General features: G+C 40.8%; 1 protein-coding gene across 1 annotated transcript in view; it reads left to right on the forward strand.

Moving 5' to 3' along the window:
• Positions 1–20,427, forward strand: part of CTNND2 (catenin delta 2) — a 1,126,037-nt gene that overhangs the window by 621,743 nt on the left and 483,867 nt on the right. The window contains exon 6 of the mRNA XM_069556073.1: positions 10,717–10,889. Within this exon, the coding sequence (XP_069412174.1) occupies positions 10,717–10,889 (173 nt within the window). The remainder of the gene's footprint in view (positions 1–10,716; positions 10,890–20,427) is intronic.

Below are 20,427 nucleotides of genomic sequence, written 5' to 3' on the forward strand. Positions count from 1 at the left end.
ATAATGTGAGTTTGATCCCTGGGTCCAGAAGATCCCTTGGAGAAGGAAATGATAACCCACTCCAGTGTTCTTGCCTGGAGAATCCCACAGACAGAGGAGCCTGGAGGGGTACAGTCAATAGGGTTGCACAATGTCAGACAGTACTAAAACGATTTAGCATGCAGCATTTAAGCACTTATTAACAACAGCACAAAGAGTCTCTGCCCTTGGCATTTATGTAATGGGCAGAAAAGGCTGAAATTGAGCACTCTAAATACTGTAAGGTCAGATAGGTAATTGCTCCCAGCAGTGACAAAGCCAATGGGGGTAAAGTAGGGCAGAGTTTCCCAGAGTGTACTGGGGATTCCTGGGGGTCCTCAAGAACTTTTCAGGGACTGCAGAAGTACCCGTTTTCACAATAATCCCATGATACCATCCACCTTTCCTTACTCGTTCTTACACAATCAGAGAATGAGAGTCACACAGAGAACAGATTAGTGATTACCAAGGAGAAGGGGGTGGGAGAGGGATGGAATGGGAGTTTGGGATTAGCAGGTGCGAACTATTGTATATCGGATGAATGAACAACATGGTCCCACTGTATAGCACACAGAGAACCATAGCTCAGTTCAGTCGCTCAGTCGTGTCTGACTCTTTGTGACCCCATGGACTGCAGCACGCCAGGCTTCCCTGCCCATCACCAACTCCCAGAGCTTGCTCAAACTCATGTCATTCAAGTCGGTGATGCCATCCAGCCATCTCATCCTCTGTCATCCCCTTCTCCTCCTGCCTTCAATCTTTCCCAGCGTCAGGGTCATTTCTAGTGAGTCAGTTCTTCACATCAGGTGGCCAAAGTATTGGAGCTTCACCTTCAGCATCAGTCCTTCCAATGATATTCAGGACTGATTTCCTTTAGGATGGACTGGTTGGATCTCCTTGCAAGCCAAGGGACTCTCAAGAGTCTTCTCTAAAACCACAATTCCAAAACATCAATTCTTCAGTGCTCAGCCTTCTTTATGGTCCAATTGGAAAAACTACTGGACTACTGACTGCTGGAAAAACCATAGCTTTGACTAGATGGATCTTTGTTGGCAAAGCAATGTCTCTGCTTTTTAATATGCTGCCTGGGTTGGTCAATATCCTGTGATAAACCATAATGGAAAAGAATATGAAAAGGGATGTACATATATGTATATATGTATAACTGAGGCATCTGACTGTGCAGCAGAAATTGATGCAATATTGTAAATAAATTATACTTGAATAAAGTAAGTTAAACAAACAAACAAAACAGACTGAGAGTCACACACACAGAGTGTTCAGTGAAGCTTCCTGGAGGCTGCATGGCACGTGATAGCATCTTTGCTCTGATGGCTCGTGGAAAGTGTGTGATGCAACCTTTTCTTTTAAATACTTTCCAGTTTTGGTGTCCTGAATAGTATTCTACGTCACTCATGTGGTGAATAAAAGCTCTTTGAGGCATGTGGGATCTTAGTTCCCTGGCTAGGGATTGAACCTGAGTCCCCTGCAGCGGAGGCACAGTCTTAATAGGACCTCCAGGGAAGTCTCCAAACGACTCTAGTTTTGAGGGAATAATGCAAGGGCCAGGAAGTCATTCTTTACTTGATTGGGAATTTGAATAAATGTGTGCGCAAATCATACAAATACTTAGAAAAAAGTCTGTGATTTGCGTCAAATCAAAAATTAGTTCTTTAAGCTATGTTTTCAAAATTTAGCTTTTAAATTTTGTTTTCTTCTAAAGCGATTTGTATTAGTTTTGTATTTCTTTTCACAATGACTGATAGTGAGAAGTATGAATCTATTATCTTTAGACTGTTAATTTATAGAGGAATACATATAATGATTTTCCTCATTTTTGTGTTATATTAGTTTTTTTAATGGTAAATAAGACAAAATTTTATAAGGAAGTAGTTGGGAACTAGAGCGAGCTATAAAAATACTGTTCTATGAATAAAACAACATGTAAAATCCCATGCACAATAAAAGTCTTGAGCTGTACATTTTAAAGGGAAGTTATATTTTTGAAGTGTTTATTTTGTAATAAATGATATTTTGTTCATTTCCCTCCACTGTATACAGATGTAAAGAAACTGACTTACTATATTTAGGGTAAGAGCTTTATCCATTTTTCGTTTATTCTTATACCAAGTCAAACTTGATTAAGCAGACTAGTTAGATCAGTAGCATTGGTTGAATCTAAATCAGTTTAAAAACTAAATGACTGCTTCTCTATTCTTAGGACCTTCCAAGTTTTCATTTTCATGTAGAGCATTGTACACTGAAAGCAGCTGACCAGAGGAAACAGATATTCTGAAGGAAGAGACTTAGAAGTCAAGTTTAAGAACACATTTGCTGGGACGCCCCCAGCAGCCCAGTGGTTTAGACTTCACCTTCCCAAGCAGGGAGTGCAGGTTCACTCTCTGGTCAGGGAACTAAGATCCCATTTGTCTTGCAGCCAAAACAAACAAACGAACAAAAAATGAAACAGAAGTGATATTGTAACAAATTCAATAAAGACTTTAAAAATGGTCCACTGTGGGGGAAAAAAAAGAAGAACACAGCTGCTAGTAGAACAAGCCCTAAGCTTTGCTATGTAACAAGCTGCTTGAGTTTCTGCCCTCAGTTAATTTTAGGGATGGTAGATGGACTGAAATATTGTTTTTAAATTAATGCCCCAGTGAAACTCCTACATACCTTTTCAAGTTACTAGTGAAGGGCAGGAGAGGACAACCCGTTTATCACTGCTCGTCATCACCCAGTGCTCAGTTGTATGAAACTCTGTGTGACCCCATGAATACCCACCATGCTCCTCTGTTCATGGGATTCTCCAGGCAAAAATACTTCACCACTGTACTCTGAACACTTCTATACGATAAAGCACATAAAACACAACCACTCTAGAGGATGCCTGCATGTGACAGTGTACACCAGACGCATGAACTAACTTAGGCAATTGGACATGCGAACACGTGTTTTGTGTCTTTGAAAGTTTGCACATTAAAGGTTCGTATGTATGGAACTTACTGTATATAATAATTTCCACGATTTCTTTTCTTCTTACTCATTCACCATTTGCCTTTTAAAAGATTCCCCGCTTCTTTTTATTTGTTGTTGCTCTAAAAATTTACTCTCAATTAAAATAATACTTAACCTTCAAATTATTCTCAGCCTTCCACAAAGATTGCATAACAAGAGGGTAGAAATGAGTCAAATTCTCTGACAGTTATAGTTATGTGTGTGAGTCTTGTTGGCTTCATTTTTCATGGTCTATGTAAAGATAAGATTTTTATATCATTTTGAAAGAGTCAGTTAAGCCTAAAAGTAAAGAATGTTTCTAAACTTCCTGATAAATGGAAATCTTAACAAAACTGCTTTTGTTGTGTATCCAGTCCTAAACTTGTCAGTCTCAATTTGTGTGTTTATTATTCCTGATTAGCCTGAATTAACAACCTAACAAAGCATTCACTGAGCGTCTGTGTGAGACATTGCCTAGATCTCATAGCTGTTTATTTTAATACATTTCTTGTTAATAATTCTTTTCTTCTTATGGTAAAATAATCCCTAGGAATTAAATTGATATCTTAGTCACCACTTAGAGACCTTGCCTCATTCTTGTGGCTTCAGCTTCTACCCCTGGTGACTCAGATAGCTGCATTTCTGTTCTAAAACTTCATTTCTATATAACCAAACTTTGATCTGAGCTTCCCTGGTGCCTCACTGGTAAAGAATCTGCCTGTAATGCAGGAGATGCGGGTCCAATCCCCGGGCCAGAAGATCCTCTGGAGAAGGGAATGACAACCTACTCCAGGATTCTTGCCTGGAGAATCCCAGGGACAGAGGAGCTTGGTGGCCTACAGTCCACAGGATCTCAAGTGTTGGACACAAGTGAGCAACTAAACCACCCACCACCACCAAACTTTGATCTTGTAAATTAAGATCTCAAAAGATAATTTAGTCTCTTAGAGACAGTTTAAGAATCAAGCCAGAGTGCCTTTCTAACTATGTCAACTCCCACCATCTCCAACAACTCTGTAATTTAAAAAATGAAGCCTGTCTTTCCCCAAAGTATCAACTCCCCAACACAGGTCTCCTCCTCCTTCAAGTGGCATGTGAGGGGAGCTTTTGCTTTTTCACCTCACTTAGTGAATATTTATTGCTTTCCGGGACAGATGTTCAACTGAAACAGACCATAATTAGTGTCAGCCAATAAATCACCTTAAACCTTGTAGAAACAGAAGGTGTGTGCCTGATCATAAGAGCTCTGTCCTGTCAGCTCGGTTTTCTAGAAAAGACTTATCTGCACCGTGGGCGTCCTCCCCGCACACACTGCAGTGTCAGCGAGATCGTTCGAGCGGCCAGCTAAAGAGTGTCCAGTCGTTTGGGCGGGCCTTCCCTTCCTGTCTACTAGTCTCCAAGTACCAATGAGCTTTAAAAACGGTCTCTTAAATGCACGATTTTCCCTTCCTTCCTACCATGGCCATTACCCCAATTGAGATTTCCTCCATTTCTTCTGGTCTCCTTTTTCTCCACTCCAGGAAATCCATGGTCTCTAGAGTCTCCAAGTATCTGAATGCAGCAGCTTTCACATAAATGTTCAGACTCCTTGTTTTTATTTTGTTACTCTCCTTCCAGAAAACCTATTGCTGTGTGTGTGCTTGCTAAGTCTCCTCAGTGGAGTCTCTTTGCTATCCCATGAACTGTAGCCCACCAGGCTCCTCTGTCCATGGGACTCTTCAGGTGAGAATACTGGAGTGGGTTGCCATGCCCTCCTCCAGGGGATCTTCCCAACCCAGGGATCAAACCTGCATCTCATGTCTCCTGAATTATCAGACAGGTTCTTTACCATTTGCTGTGTAAGACTACAAATTTCTCTGTTGAAATTTCTCAGAGGCTATGCACAGTATTAAGGCAGCAGAGATGGGGGTGTGGTTAATTTCCCCAGGGCAATCAGACATCAGGGCAGGCTGCATGGAGGAGGTGACATTTAAACCACAAGTCTGAGAGTGGGTTTCAAGGTTGACAGAGAATGGAATTTCAGGCTAAGAGAGAACCTTCTCTTCCTTATCTCTTTCTCTGACCCTAGGTTTTGTTTGGTTTCGTTTTTATTTCCAAGCCATTTTAAGGATCTATGCCTCGTGTGTCCTGTTTGTAAAAGGGAAGCTTAGAGGGTCTTGCAGGCTTCCCTGGTGGCTCAGACAGTAAAGCGTCTGTCTGCAATATTGGAGATCCGGGTTCGGTCCCTGCACTGGGAAGATCCCCTGGAGAAGGAAATGGCAACCCACTCCAGTATTCTTGCCTGGAAAACTCTATGAACGGAGGAGCCTGACAGGCTACAGTCCATGGGATCGAAAAGTATCAGACACGACTGAGCAACTTTACTTTTACTAGAGGGTGTTGAAAGAAAACACTGATATATGGATGGGACAGAACTAGAATCTGGTTTTCAGGACAGATTCCAGTCAGGGTTTTATTCTCAGGCCACGTGGCTCATTAATTAGATAATTAGATAATAATACTAATAACCGACATTTGTGTAGCAGTTTATATTTTTTCAAGCACTTTCACATCCATTATCTCATTAGGCGCTCAAATTTGCAGAGATTAAAATTTTAGAGGACAAATAATGAAGTGTGATAAGAACGAGCTCTCTGAAGCCACCCTGCCTTGCTTGCACCAGGCACGCCATGACTGCTGTGTGTTCTCAGGCAGTGGGACCCTCAGCAATGTCAGCATACATGCGGATTCCTGCACTTCTATAGAAATCTTGTTAGGATTCCAGGGATTAATAGGTATCAGCTGCTCAGAACAGTCCCTGGAACTTAGTGAACACTCAGGGAAGGGGAGCTCGTTTGCTATCCTTGCCTTCATCATCTGTGATGTCATACATGAAGAAATGGACTAGAGCGCACCAGCTCTTCTATGTTCTGGCCCGGGATTTTTTTTTTTTTTTCCAACATACTCCCACTCCAGCTGGCATGATTGCAATCCAAATAATGACTTGGGAATGCCACTTTGTAAACCTCTGGCCTTTTCTCTGTTATTGCAAAGTACATAGTTTAATTAAGGTTTACTCTTTTCTGAAACTGATGTTTAGCTAAAGCAAATAAGAATTAACAATTCTAAATGGAGTCTTTTTAAATTCATGTAAAGGGGACTTCCCTGGTGGTCCAGGGGTTAGGAATCCAGCTTGCAATGCAGAGACCACAGGTTCAATCCCTGATCAGGGGACTAAGAGCCCATGTTCCTTGGAGCAGTGTAAGCCCAGGCACCACAGCTCCCGAGCCCTTGAGCCACAGCTGGAGAGTCCGTGTGCCACAGCAGTAGATCTCGTGTGATGCAATTAAGACCTGACACAGCCAGATAAATAACTTTTTTCTTAAATCCATGTGAAGAAAATGAGTGCACATGAGCAGGGAAGCTAAAATATCTAGTTAATTTGAGAAGCTGACTATATACTTTAGTGGACGCTAATATGACCTGTAAGTGATCCTGAATTTTTCATGCAAGAAACGAACGCTTCTGCCTTTCTATCTGCTGAGGTTGACATCTGCCCCACTCCTGGAGGACAGCAGGCTTCCCCTAGCCAACACCGGGAATCTCTAAGGAAAGGTTCTTTGAAGAAGCACTACCACGCCCTGAGGTGTGAAGGTCCCTCCCACAAAGTGACTTCTATTTAGGGAAGAATTTTTCAACCCATTAATGTTGATGTGTGTGTACGATTTAAATAGTTGCCTGGATGTTAACCGACCACAACTCCCGGAGTCGGAGACAGAAGGCAAGAACAGCTTCTCATCTTCCTTTTACCGAGTGTGTGACTCTGGCGGACCTCTGCACACCCCTGTTCACACTCCTCAGAATAGTGACAAAGATGCGAGGGCTTTTTTTTCAGAGCAGGTTATTATGTGATTTGGGAGCTGCCTTGTGGCTCAGCGGTAAGGAATCCACCTGCCAAGCAGGAGGCACGGGTTTGATCCCTGGGTTGGCAAGATCCCCTGGAGAAGGAGATGGCAACCTTCTTGTATTCTTGCCTGGAGAATCCCATGGACAGAGGAGCCAGGCAGGCTACAGTCCATGCGGGTGCAGAAGAATGGGACATGAGTCAGCACCTAAACAACAACGTGTTCTTAAATTAATTCATATATTTGAAAACATATTGAGACACTGATATGACAGTCGGGATGCCCTCCTAGGTTTAATGGTGGGTCCTGTGTCCCTGAACTCTACAGTTCCTTTGGAATGTCTCCCCACTGTCCAGGTAGAACTAGTGTGTCTTGATCAGATCAAGGGCACATACACCTTTGATTTTGATCCGTTTCTCGGAAAACAGTTTCCTATCTACTTTCTGGCTTCCAGGGCTGACGTATTTTGGAAAAATACATCTGGGCTTAGCTTTGAGGACGGCCCCATGACAGGGGACAAAGAACTCACCGTGTCCTCTTAGGTGCGTGTCCTGAAACGCACCTGCTGAAGGGTGGCGTCTGCTTTTGATGCTCTAATAGGACATGGTGACTAACTGTTGCTCATAGTTCAAGATTCTTCTGGAGCAATTAATGGCACTAAAAGCAATATTCCATTTCCCTGGGTGGAATTTTAAGACCCAGTCTCTTTCTCCCTTCTGAACATCCCAAGAAATCCTCTTACACTGTCCCCATCCCCCAGTGGATTCACATCATATCCTCAAGGCTGCAGCCTCATTTTACCTCTAACCCAAGCAAGACTTCATGGAAAGTCATAAGGTCATGAGGGAAAAAAATCATCATTTAAAGCCCCAAACTATAAATGCTTCTGAAATCTCTGAAAATTTTGAATTTTCTACCCCAGTTCACAATAATGTTAATAAAGCTAATTGAGTCAGTTATACATAAAATTTACTTTTATTATAAAGAAATTAAGAATTATCTTCTAATTTTCACTTGTTTCATATTCTCGTATGTCTGTGCTGTCTAAAATTGGAGTGAATAAACGCCATTCCTTTGAAACCTAGTAATCAACGAGAAAATGATTTTTAAATGCATGCAATGTTTTGGCTACTGTGCTTTTTGTCCTTGCCAGGTGCTATGTCAGGGTTGTAATATTATGATATATTGCTCATTGTTGCAATTATGTTTGTCAGACTACATCTAGGCTCCATGCTTGAGATGTGTGAACAAAGTAATGAGACAGAGAATCTTTGTTTTCATGGAGTATTGATCAGATGCACCACTGATTCTATAAAAGAGCAGATTTGATTATTTCATGATGTATATTTCAGGAGCACATAAATCATATTTTTAATTGAAATTGCTTCGAAAAGGGGCTTTCAATTGTTGCCTTTCTATCCTGCCTGGAGAACATTTGTAGGTTTCTAGAGATAATCATGAATCTACTCAGAATTGACAAGTTTGTTTGACTTGCTAATTACGTATGCAAGTAAGTTCATCGGAGCAAAGTCATGCCATCTCTTTAAAAGGCAAATAACCAGAACATACATGTTTTGACTTTATAGACTGTTAAATTAGTTATATGAAATTAAAGAATTTTTAAAATTGTATTGACATTTCCAAAAGTTTGTGCAGTCTTGTATATCTGTTTTGACTTTCATTGCCATGGAGATGCATTGTTGTGGCGGGGGGCGGTGGCAGGGGTGGTGCATGGCCAGTTCAAGGCATTGTGTCAGGGTGGACTGTCCAGAAGGAAATAACCAAAGAAGTCTCAGTGGGAAGCTGCCCATTGTTAGGTACAGTGCTGACCACTCACCATAAAGGGCCTCTGCTTTTCTGCCATAGCTCACTCCCCTCCATTGAGCAGTGACCTTCAGGAGGGTAGGGACCAAGGGGAAAGCCCTTGGCTGCAATTTATTGTTGTCTTCCTAGCACCCACCCCATCCTTCTAATTTTGCAGTCAGTTCCCACCTCTGCCCCATCACCAGTCCCTCTTCCCTTCCAAAGGCTCTGCCATGTCTCAGCCTGCCCATTACCTGGGCATCAGAGACCAGCCCTTGACTCCATCTTCATGCCTGACAGTTTCCTCAGCAGCAGTGGCAAAAATATGTTCTTGGCATCCAAAATGAAACCCTGAATGCGTTCCCCATAGGTGCATCGTAGTCCTGGTGATTAGCCCTATAATACCATCAGTATGAACTAAATGACTTTTCGCAAGCTATTGCAAACTTCGCCATCTGGTATAGACAAATTTCTTGGGACTCTATTTTTGAAATTACAAGGAAAGGGATTGCAATTGTACTTTTGCTATGCCCTTCATGATGAAATTGGGACTGGATGAAAATGGTTTTATTTCCTTGCTTGACTTTTTTTTCCAGAAACTGTATAGATTCCAAAAATACCAAGTCTTACCTATACTAACTAATCATCTTAGTATTCAATTTCCAATGATGAAAAAGTATTTTGCATTGTTTAGAAGTTCCATCAGGGAATTAGAGGGAGAGAGGAGGTCTTAAATGCAGAGGTTATGTGAACTGATCCTTATTAAGAGAAGAAATTGTTTTCCTAGAAAAAAAATTGGCCTATATCATGTCAAATCTGCAGCCTCATTTGAAATAAAAAGCCATGTTCTATTTAAAAAAAAAAAAAAAGAAGGAACTTGAAATTTGCTGACGCTCCTTAGAAATGATACTATAGTTTAAAACAGCCGAAGAGGAAGATTAAGGATGGGATTATGGATCGAACCCGGGTCCCTAGCATTGCAAGCAGATTCTTTACCATCTGAGCCACCAGGGAAACCCATGTATATAATTACCCTCCTTCAAAAGAGGAGTGACTTTGTCCTATGGTTGAGATAACATGAGAGAACTTGAGTTGCCAAGTCCCTCACCCTCACACAACTCACTCTACTTACCCCAGCTCCCTCTCAAACACACATACTAGAAAATAGTAACACACTTACACTCTTCTGTACTTCTTTTCATCCCCAAAGTGAGTATGAAATTTGATTAAAGAAAATTTGCTTACAGAGGAAATAGGCAAACTGTTGCAAAGATCTCTTCTAAAAAGAAAGAAAATAAACCACATTTTCTCGTACAAAGTATAATTAACTAATGGGGCCAGGAATTCCTTTCTCCATCTCTTGTAGGGTCAGCCAGCTTAGCAGCACCAGTTTAAACACTGTGTCTTCTCTTTGTTCTTCTGTTGTGCATTGCTGTGATGGAAAAGATAACTAGCCCTCAGAGATCATGTGAGATCAGGTTAAATTCTACATTGTATGAGAGCTATTAATATTTTACACACTGTCTACCCTTCAAGCTTTGAGTATTACATCACTATTTATACAACAGAACTTATTACTGATTGGAAGGTTTTAAGTGTTCAAGCATCCTATTAATACAGTAGGAGATATATTAATGCAATTAACATGTACCAAAAGGAAGACTTTTAAATTATTTCAAATGTTTCCAACATAGTCTGATCCAAAAATAAGTACTTGATTAACTAATTTGTCTTGTAAGAAATGTCTCTATGTAGGTCAGAATGAGATCATTTGGAAAAAAAAAAATCTACTCTTTGGAGAACTTTTACACCACAAAAAAAAAAAAAAAGAGAGAAAAAATCTCATTTAAGAGCTGGAGTAGAATTATATGGTCATTTTAGTTCTCAGAATTCAAAGCATAGATGGCTGGAATCATGCGCATGTGATAATTCTAGGCTACTCTCAATAAATAATACATGTCATTTCTGCTTCACTGAGGCTGTCACTTACTGCTCTAAATGACTTTCAATGCAGGGCCCAGCCTGCTGTCCCAGAGTGCACTTCAGCTCAATTCCAAACCTGAAGGGTCCTTCCAGTATCCAGCCAGCTACCATAGCAACCAGACCCTGGCTCTGGGTGAGACAGCCCCGTCGCAGCTCCCTGCCCGCAGCACACAAGCCCGAGGTGCGGGCCAGAGTTTCAGCCAGGTACGTGCTGGGGATGGGATGCTCTGCTGTGTTGGTCCTTGGGCTCCAAGGGGTCAAGCGGGAAGCAGGGCTGTCAAATGGCTATGGTGTCCCCTCCTGCCTTTTTTACAAGTGCCCTGCAACTTTGGAGAGATGCTTTCAGTGCCGTGAGCGAAGGAAATGAATAACACAAAACGATTATAGAATAACTCAAATTACAAGCATCTTTTTTGCAGGAATGTCAATCAATTGCTCATGCTCTTTCTGCTTTATATATACTAACCTAGGTGAATATGCAAATGGGTGTCTAGTTCCTATTTCTGTGTTGATTATAAATATGACATGCATGATGAGTTTGTGAGGATACCTGAAACACAGTCTCTCTCCTTAAAAAAAAAAAAGCGTGAAATTATTCTTTGGGGTCAATCATATAAAGGAGCATAGTGTAAAGGCATCATCACATATGCATATACAGAACTATTCTGAAAATAATTGTGGTTGAGTTGCAATAGTTACACTTTGTCAAGTTTGATTATGAAATGTGCCCTCAGCTGTTTCTTTGAGATGTGTACTTGCTCTTGTGGTTTTAATGTACACACTTAGCTGCAGTTAAAATCAACTCTTGGTAAAAAGAAGTGGCTACCAACTGCAATTAAAAAAAATTGTTGTAAATGTTGTGATATATACATGTGTGTGTATTTATGTATGTGTGTGTAGTACCTAATACTTTAGTTTTGATAATTTGGGGGTGCAGGCTATATTCAGTCAACCCACCAGAATTAATATACTGGAGGGATATCTTGTTTTAAGCTACTTTATACTTATTTTTTAGTATAAAGGGACATGAGACCCTCTTAAAGTCTGTGCATCATTCCTGGAATGAAGAACCCACAACCCCAAAAGTACCCCTTAAACTGACAACTTTAACTTCATCCTTTCTGCATTTATTGGGCAGTTCCTCTTCCAGAAACCCTGGCCCAGGCACACTACCTACCCCAAGCTCCTGCAACAACCAAACCCATCTCTGTCACCAATTCATTGTTTTTATGCATCCGTGTGTTTTCCCAACAAAACTGAAAACCACTTGAGGGCAGGGCTGTTTTCATTTTTAGCACCATCCACATGGCCCCCAAGAAATGTCTGCTGGAAGAGAGGAGGCAAGGTGAATTAGAATGGCATCATGCAGTTATCCTGAGATGCTTTTTTGAGGTGATATGAACATAAATGAGGCATAAGCTGAAAAGTCTCAGTGCATTTCAATTATTAAAGTGAAATGATTGTCCCAGCTATCTATTATCTATGATTGTCTCTTTCAGGCAAAACCTTTGCCCATCAGTGGCAGTGTAACTTTTACCTGCTTGTGATGTCAAGGTTATGTGGATAAAGTGGAATGGTAAATAAAGCATTCCATTGAGAGGGGCCCGTTGCCCCATGGGGGTCCAGGGTGTGACCCCAGTTCAAAGGGTGCCCCCTTTGGATGGAAATCTGGTGGTGTGTGATGCTCAAGAAGGAAAAGGCCTTGAATTCATTGCATCCAGGTCCCCACACACAGACTAACCCTGGAACTGTGCTAGTTACCAGCTCCTGGGTCACTGCTCTTGAAAACACTGTTCTATTCTATCTCCCTTACAGAAATCTGATACGACACAAGAGGGAATGTCTAAAAAATATTTTTTAATTAATTAGAAAAAATTATTTTATATACTTTCATTTATGCAAAATAATTCTTATTTGTGTATGCAAAAACATTATATAATGTTTGAAGTATTGAGTGATGTTATTAGCATAGAAAATGTTATTAAATCTTTTTCATCTCATTTTAATTTATTAAAATAAGAATTGGAAGCTATAGGATTTTTTTCTCTAGGTACAGATTTTTTTTTCCTCTAAAAAGCATCCCATTCTTGAAAGGAACTCTCTTTTAATCTTCCCATCTATACTGAACTCTCTCTGACCATGATACACTGATAATGGTGGGATATATGTAATTTTGAATTCTTTGGGAGTAAATAAATGATTACAGACCTTTTTTAACCCTTCTGTCTATCCACACGTCTAGGTCTAATGGGCCAGAAATATTCATAAATAAGGGATAATTTATATTTAGACTAACTTATGAAAGCTCTGAATTTAGCTTTTGCCAGTTTCCCAGAACTTATAAGACATGTAGCTAGTAAAGCAATAAACTTCTATCTTTCTTTTATTTTTATCTTAAACTATTTAATACTCATCCTTGGCTTCCTCTCATAAATATTTAAGACCCCTGTAATTTGAGTTAAAACATTAAGTCAAATGAAAAAAAAAATCACATTTCCCCTAGCTGAGCATCATGGAAAATGGAACAATCAGTATCAAGAGAAAAATCAGTTCATTATCAGCTTAACTTGATATGCACTCAGTTCATACATAGCTCTGTGAGGACTGTTAAATCAAAGCTTTCTTACTTATAAAATCAATAGTTACCATTTACCGAGACCCGGAAGTAATCTGTTTTACATACAACCTCTTATTTAATCCCCACCACATTTACATTTTAAATTTAAATTATCATTTACATCTTAAATATGCAGAAACTCAAACTCAGTGCATTTAGAGGAGTCGTCAGCCACCATTTTAAGGTAGCAGAAGTAAGAATGGGAACAGAATCTTAACTGAATTGAAGCCTAATCCTTTCGAGGCAGTGTTTCATAGGTTTCCTTTTATATATTGACTGTTTCAATTAAATGTATCTACAGCTTGATCCTAGTAAGAGCGCTACACATGTAAACCAGCAATATGCTGATTTATCTTCTTCCACATTGGAGTTCTACTTGTCAGAGTTCAACACATGGGAGTAAAACAGTAGCAGCTCAAAGGACAGATTGGGCCTCACATTAAGTCTGCTTTAAAGTTTAATCACAAATTATAACTTGGTTGTGGAGATATCAAAGCTGTGCATTTGAAGGCATCTATCAATGTGCATATTCAAGGTGATAACTTCAGTTAGAGTCATAGGTTACTGGTTTGCACTCCTTTATCTGACAGGTGGGTGGTTGCAGTCTGAATATTCAAACAAGGGGGTTGTTCTAATCTACTTGGTTAACAGGATGGAGGCTACTGGTGGATTGCTGAATCCTATTTATTTTAGCAGAGCATCAGATCTGGGTACCACGATTCACTCAGCTTCAGCATGCTGCAGTATGAAAGGCATGTTTTAGCGTGATTTCACAATCATGTCAGAGAAATGCTGAACAAGCACACCAGCACTTTTACTCAGCATTTAGTGTGCTACCCTTGAAATAAGGAGGTCACATGTCATCCCTGTAACATCTCCTTTGCTGAGCTTGTCCTGAGAATCCCTGTCTTTCAGTGGTTTCCCAGAGCCCTGTGACATGTTCTTTTCAATATTCTAAATTGTGTTCAAGCTCACTTCTGCCAAGCTATATTAAATTTTAGAATATCCTGTCATCATCGAGTGCCAAAAGGGCTATGAAAGTTCAAATAATGGCTCACAGATGCCAGACCAGGTTAATAAGGTCAATAACCAAGTAATACAAAAACATTTCATTTTAGGGAACCTAAAAAAAAAGTGTAATTCTAAAGTAAAGCAAATGGTTTTCTCTCTGGCTTCCAAATCATGTCAGACTATAATTTCAAAGGAATATCACAAATTTTCAAAAATTTTGGTGTCAACTTTTAACCAATACTAGTTTATTCAGCATGATAGATGTTTGTGGGGTTATCATCACCAGGCTTCACATCAGGCGCTGGTGCATGGTCTGCCCTGCCCTACCGTGTCAAGCTGAGTCACAAAATTACCGTAGAATTCTAGTTCTCTGGCATGACCCTAACTGAAGTCTTTGAAGGTCATTCTCCTCAGACTCTAAGATGAATTCACAGGACTCGGCTAGAGGAGAGTATAAGACCCTTCCCATCAGATCCCAAGGCCTTTCTGGAAAGTCACTTGAGCTGATTCAGTTATGCTTTGCCCACTGCTACATTCCGCTTAGCTATCCTGCCAGCTCCCCTCTCCATCCAGGTGTGTAGACTATCCCTCCATCCCTCCCTTCTTCCTCCAAGTCAACCTTAGCCTTCGTAGCTCCTGGTAGGTGCCTCCAATCAAAATAGAGCTGTTTTTTCAGTTGCATATATGAATATATATATATATATATATATATATATATATATATATTCCCTAACACACAGGTCCCTCCCTCCCCCAGGTTCCTCATTGGCTGAGTACTATGGGATGTACAGTCTTCCCCAAGGTCACCTAAGTTTCATTATTTCCTCATAGGGTATCCCTCTTTCTCCCTTTCCAACTTACATCCGCATTTTTCAAAAGACTTTCTTGCTGGTTTATCACTTCCCCAAACATCCTGTTTTCCTAGGGACACTGCAGGTGCGTGAACTGTGTCTCTCCTGCAAGTCATTAGGCAAGTTTAGAGCCAGGGCACAGGCAATGGGTGGAGTCCTATCTCTTTAGGATGCTGTGTGATCTCCCTCCCCCAACCCTAGCTTTATCTAAAGAACCCAGGCCTCAACTTTGTCATGTCTGCAAGTTTAGCTGTTAGTACTTTTCCACTCGGCCTTACCTACTGTGTCTCGAAAATGGACCACTTCAAGTGTCTGTTTCTTACAGCAGTCTCATCAAGTATTTCATGCCTCAGACTGACAAAAGAAGCAAGAAACAGAGCGTATACACCTGCACACGGAACACTGGTAAAGAAGTATAGGAACCGGCAGATTTTAAAACCACTTTCATCTTGTCCAGCAGAACTAAAGTGAGCCTGTGCACCTTATAATTGTAGAAACTGCCTGCTTCCTGCAGGAGATTAAGAATTGCATGATTGTTCTGTAAAAATAATACTCGAACAATGGTAGATACACGAGAAAAAGAAGTAAGCTTTTTGAGAAGCAAATGACGTTTCTTTTTGATCTGGCCTGTCTATTTAATGTGGCACTGACTTTTAAGTCTTAAAAGTTCTCATGTGCACTATATCATCATAATAAATACACCATCTGCTCACTTCTGCCAGAAGTCGATGAGTTTTGAACATTGCTTATTGGTGCACCTTCATGCTAGGTGGATGTGAAGGTCAAGGGGATGGAGAACTCTGGATGGCAGTACGATAGACACAGGGACATGCGTGGTCCCAAGGAGGACCCAACCCTCCAATGAACACTTGCATCTTGATTGCTGAATGCGAAAAGTCACACAGATGCCTAGTTTGACATCATTCCAGTTTGCTGAATTAGGAAAGAAGTTGTTGCTGGGTGGCACCTGTAAAGAGTAAAGTCACTAAAAAACTTGGAAAACACAAAATTGCTGAGATGTCTTTAGTGTAGAATGTATGTGTTTATACTGCATTTACAGAAGAAATCACGTCATTTTGTACGCTTTGTCTGGCATATCTGTGGGAAACTCGCACTTTGTTTGTAAGAGCATTTTCAGATAATTACGTGTTGGAAATCCTTTCTCAGTGCTCTGCTATAAATTTTTACCCATTTTCTTTTTCCAGTAGAAATATATTTAATCTGATTTCAATAGCTGAAGCATTTCTCATTGTGGGCAGTGTGCATATGTGATTTACTGCAACAGCTCTTCTTCTGTGCAAATGTTTGTGTTATTAAAGTTATACTAAATGAGCCTCTTGCTGAAATAAAAGTTTTACATAGTGTATTTTTGCCAAGGCTCATGTTTCTGAGGAAGAGTTGCCATCAAAAAATCCCTCTTAAAGATAAATTTGTATGAGACACATGTCATTGCTTAAGTTTTTTCTTCTCTGTTTTCTTTCTTCTTGGTTGTTGTTCATTCATTGAATTGCATGTGATTCTCTGTGGCCCCATGGACTGCAGGCTTCCCTGTCCTTCACTATCTCCCAGAGCTGGCTCAAACTCATGTCCTTTGTGTTGGTGGTGCCATCCAACTATCTCATCTTCTGTCACCCTATTCTACTTAGTAGACCATAGTATTGGCCACATGAAATACTTCTGAGAATATTTATTGGTAATGACCCTAATCATACTTTTATTAAAGTGAGGTTGGAGAGAAGGAAAAACCAGTACTCTTCACATGAGGTGGCCAAAGTAGTGGAGTTTCAGCTTTGGCATCATTCTTTCCAAAGAAATCCCAGAGCTGATCTTCAGAATGGACTGGTTGGATCTCCTTGCAGTCCAAGGGACTCTCAAGAGTCTTCTCCAACACCACAGTTCAAAAGCATCAGTTCTTCGGCACTCAGCCTTCTTCACAGTCCAAATCTCACATCCATACATGACCACTGGAAAAACCAGAGCCTTGACTACACGGACCTTAGTCAGCAAAGTAATGTCTCTGCTCTTGAATATGCTATCTAGGTTGGTCATAACTTTTCTTCCAAGGAGTAAGCGTCTTTTAATTTCATGGTTGCAATCACCATCTGCAGTGATTTTGGAGCCCCAAAAAATAAAGTCTGACACTGTTTCTACTGTTTCCCCATCTATTTGCCATGAAGTGATGGGACCGGATACCATGATCTTCGTTTTCTGAATGTTGAGCTTTAAGCTAACTTTTTCACTCTCCACATTCACTTTCATCAAGAGGCTTTTTAGCTCCTCTTCACTTTCTGCCATAAGGGTGGTGTCATCTGCATATCTGAGGTTATTGATATTTATTGGTAGTGACCCTGATCATACTTTTATTAAAGTGAGGTTGGAGAGAAGGAAAAACCAGTACCTAGGGTATAAAAGCCTGCACTTCCCTGTTTATATGAGTGGCTTAGGGGCCCTGGGGCAGTGGATCCACTCTGCTGTTGCTGTTCAGTCACTAAATCGTGTCCAACTCTTTGTGACCCCAGGAACTGCAACATGCCGGGCTTCTCTGTCCTTCACTATTTCCTGGAGTTTGCTTAAACTCACGTCCACTGAGTTGGTGATGTTCTCTAACCATCTCATCCTCTGCTGCCCGCTTCTCCTTTTGCCTTCAATCTTTGCCAGTGTCTTTTCCAGTGAGTAAGCTCTTCGCCTCAAGTGGCCAAAGTAGTGGAGTTTCAGTTTCAGCATCAGTCCTACCAATGAATATTCAGTGTTGATTTCCTTTAGCATTGACTGGTTTGATCTCCTTGCAGTCCAAGGGATTCTCAAGAGTCTTTTCCAACACCAGAGTTCAAAAGCATCAATTCTTCGGCGCTCAGCCTTTTTTATGGTCCAACTCTCACATCTGTACATGACTACTGGAAAAAACCATAGATTTGACTAGATGGATCTTTGTTGGCAGAATAATGTCTCTGCTTTTTAATATGCTGTCTAGGTCTGTCCTAGCTTTCCTTCCAAGGAGCAATTGTCTTAATTTCGTGGCTGCAATTACTGTCAGCAGTGATTTTGGAGCCTAAGAAAGTAAAATCTGTCACTGTTTCCACTTTTTCCCCTTCTGTTTGCCATGAAGTGATGGGACTGGATGCCGTGATCTTTGTTCTTTGAATGTTGAGTTTTAAGCCAGCTTTTCCTCACTTCATCCCAGGGGTAATGAGTTCAGGGATGGTGTGTGGACTTCCCACAGAAGTGTCTCTTCACTTTATGTTTCATATGAGTTTTCACCGAAAGCAGTGCTCCTCAAAGGAATTGTTAGACAAGGCACTTGATGATTTTATTTGGCCATTTCTGAAATCAGATCTTTTTCACAGAACCAGGATTTTCTATCTCGGGAATTATTTAAAGAGAGGCCTTTCTTCTGAAGACAGTTTCAAAAGAGAAGTTATTGAGATTTTGGAAGCCATGATGGTAGTGTTCAAGCAAACTGATTTTCTCCCAGAGACTCAAAGGCACAAAACTTACTTTGTGGGTGTAGATTCCTTTTAGTGGCATATTACAGGCACATTTCATCTAAGACATGGGCATTTTGGAGTTGGTGCTTTCTTCTTGTTTCCAAGCTGTAAGAGTAAATGGCTTCGTCCATAGTTCTGAACAAGCCTGGAGCTCTGCACCAACTTACCCTAATGAGTTCAACACATTCTCACACGTGTTAATCAGCAGCACGTAGCTGATATTACAAAATCATGTTACCAGATCCTCTGGTTTGGCAATGGATTTCTTCAAAGATGTACATAAAGATGTACACCATAAAGTCACATACACTGTTTTTTACTTTCGAAAGTTATTCAGGCTTCTTTGCTCATCAAAAGAATGTTCCCCGGTCATTGATGTTATTTTTCTCATCATTTATCCCTCTCTGCATTTGCACTCCTTCAAACACTAGCCAGACCTCTTCCCACCAAACCCACTGCTACATTCCCATGTTTGGGCTCTTCTGTGGCCCTGGCCTGATGCCTCGTCCTTAGTTCCCTCTCTCTCTCTGCCTCTTGTGACACTGATTTTGTCCTGGAGCACCACTCCGGGCAGTGACCTCCATCTCCACAACTGGGGTCATCTTCAGAGGAGAGAAACCCTGAGATGACTTATGAGGTTCACAAGTGAGATGGTGATGCCAGGAAGATGAACAGTGATGAATACAGACTGCTGATCACTAGGCATTAGGCTCCCATCTGTGAAGCCTCAGAACACAGGTTCCAGCTTCCCATTGCTGACATCTCTGACCCAGCTGCCTAGCATTTTGGGCAGACATTCCCTTTGACCCAGAGTTAGGGGCCTCGCTGACGTTTCCAGGAAACTTGGCAGGTCTAAATGCATCTTCACAAGGACTGCTTGTAAATCACGGGTCTGCTTTATAAAATGCGGTTTTGCTTAGTGACACTGCTTACTCATGATCCGAAGTCAAGATTCCTTGCAGAGTTTAGCCTGTCAAGTCCCTAGTGAACTGGCTGTAAGCGCTGGGTCTTTGTTTTGTTTTTTTCACACATGGCCAAATCCCCAGAGAATGAGGCTTAAATAAGTTTCCAAGTTTGGAGAATTTTTTCCCCCTCATTGCCCTTACGCCATCTCTGCTCCTTTTACAGAAAATACAACCTGGAAAGGTCAATAGACAACTATGTGGGTGTTAAGATCCATGCCATGTTCTGGCCCAAGAGCGCCATGTTTAGGGGATTGGAACTTCCCAATTGAAAATAGTGTAATTGTGAGCCAGATAGTATTCTGAAACAAAATTTTAGTTTTTTTATCTCCCAAAGAACGTCAAGATAAAATTATTCCATGTAGGAAGACTGCAGAGAGAATTTCATAAGAAAACTTCATATTTTTACATGGAATATAATAGGCTCTTGTTAATGGATTATTGAATTAATGAGTGAATTGCTGCATGGAACTTGAGTACTTTTAGTTAATGGGAATAATGTATATATTGCCTAAATTCTACTTCAATATTCTTCCTACTACACTTTGAAAATACATTCTCCCCTTAAACACTTTTGTAAAATAGGCATAAATCCACTGCATAATTACACAGTGAAGTGAAGTGAAGTGGCTCAGTCGTGTCCGACTCTTTTCGACCCCATGGACAGTAGCCTACCAGGCTCCGCCGTCCGTGGGATTTTCCAGGCAAGAATACTGGAGTGGGCTGCCATTTCCTTCTCCAGGGGATCTTCCGAACCCAGGGATCGAACCTGTGTCTCCTGCATTGCAGACAAACACTTTACCGTCTGAGCCACCA

Source organism: Ovis canadensis, chromosome 16 (genome assembly GCF_042477335.2).
Source record: "Ovis canadensis isolate MfBH-ARS-UI-01 breed Bighorn chromosome 16, ARS-UI_OviCan_v2, whole genome shotgun sequence".
Taxonomy (NCBI): Eukaryota; Metazoa; Chordata; class Mammalia; order Artiodactyla; family Bovidae; genus Ovis; species Ovis canadensis.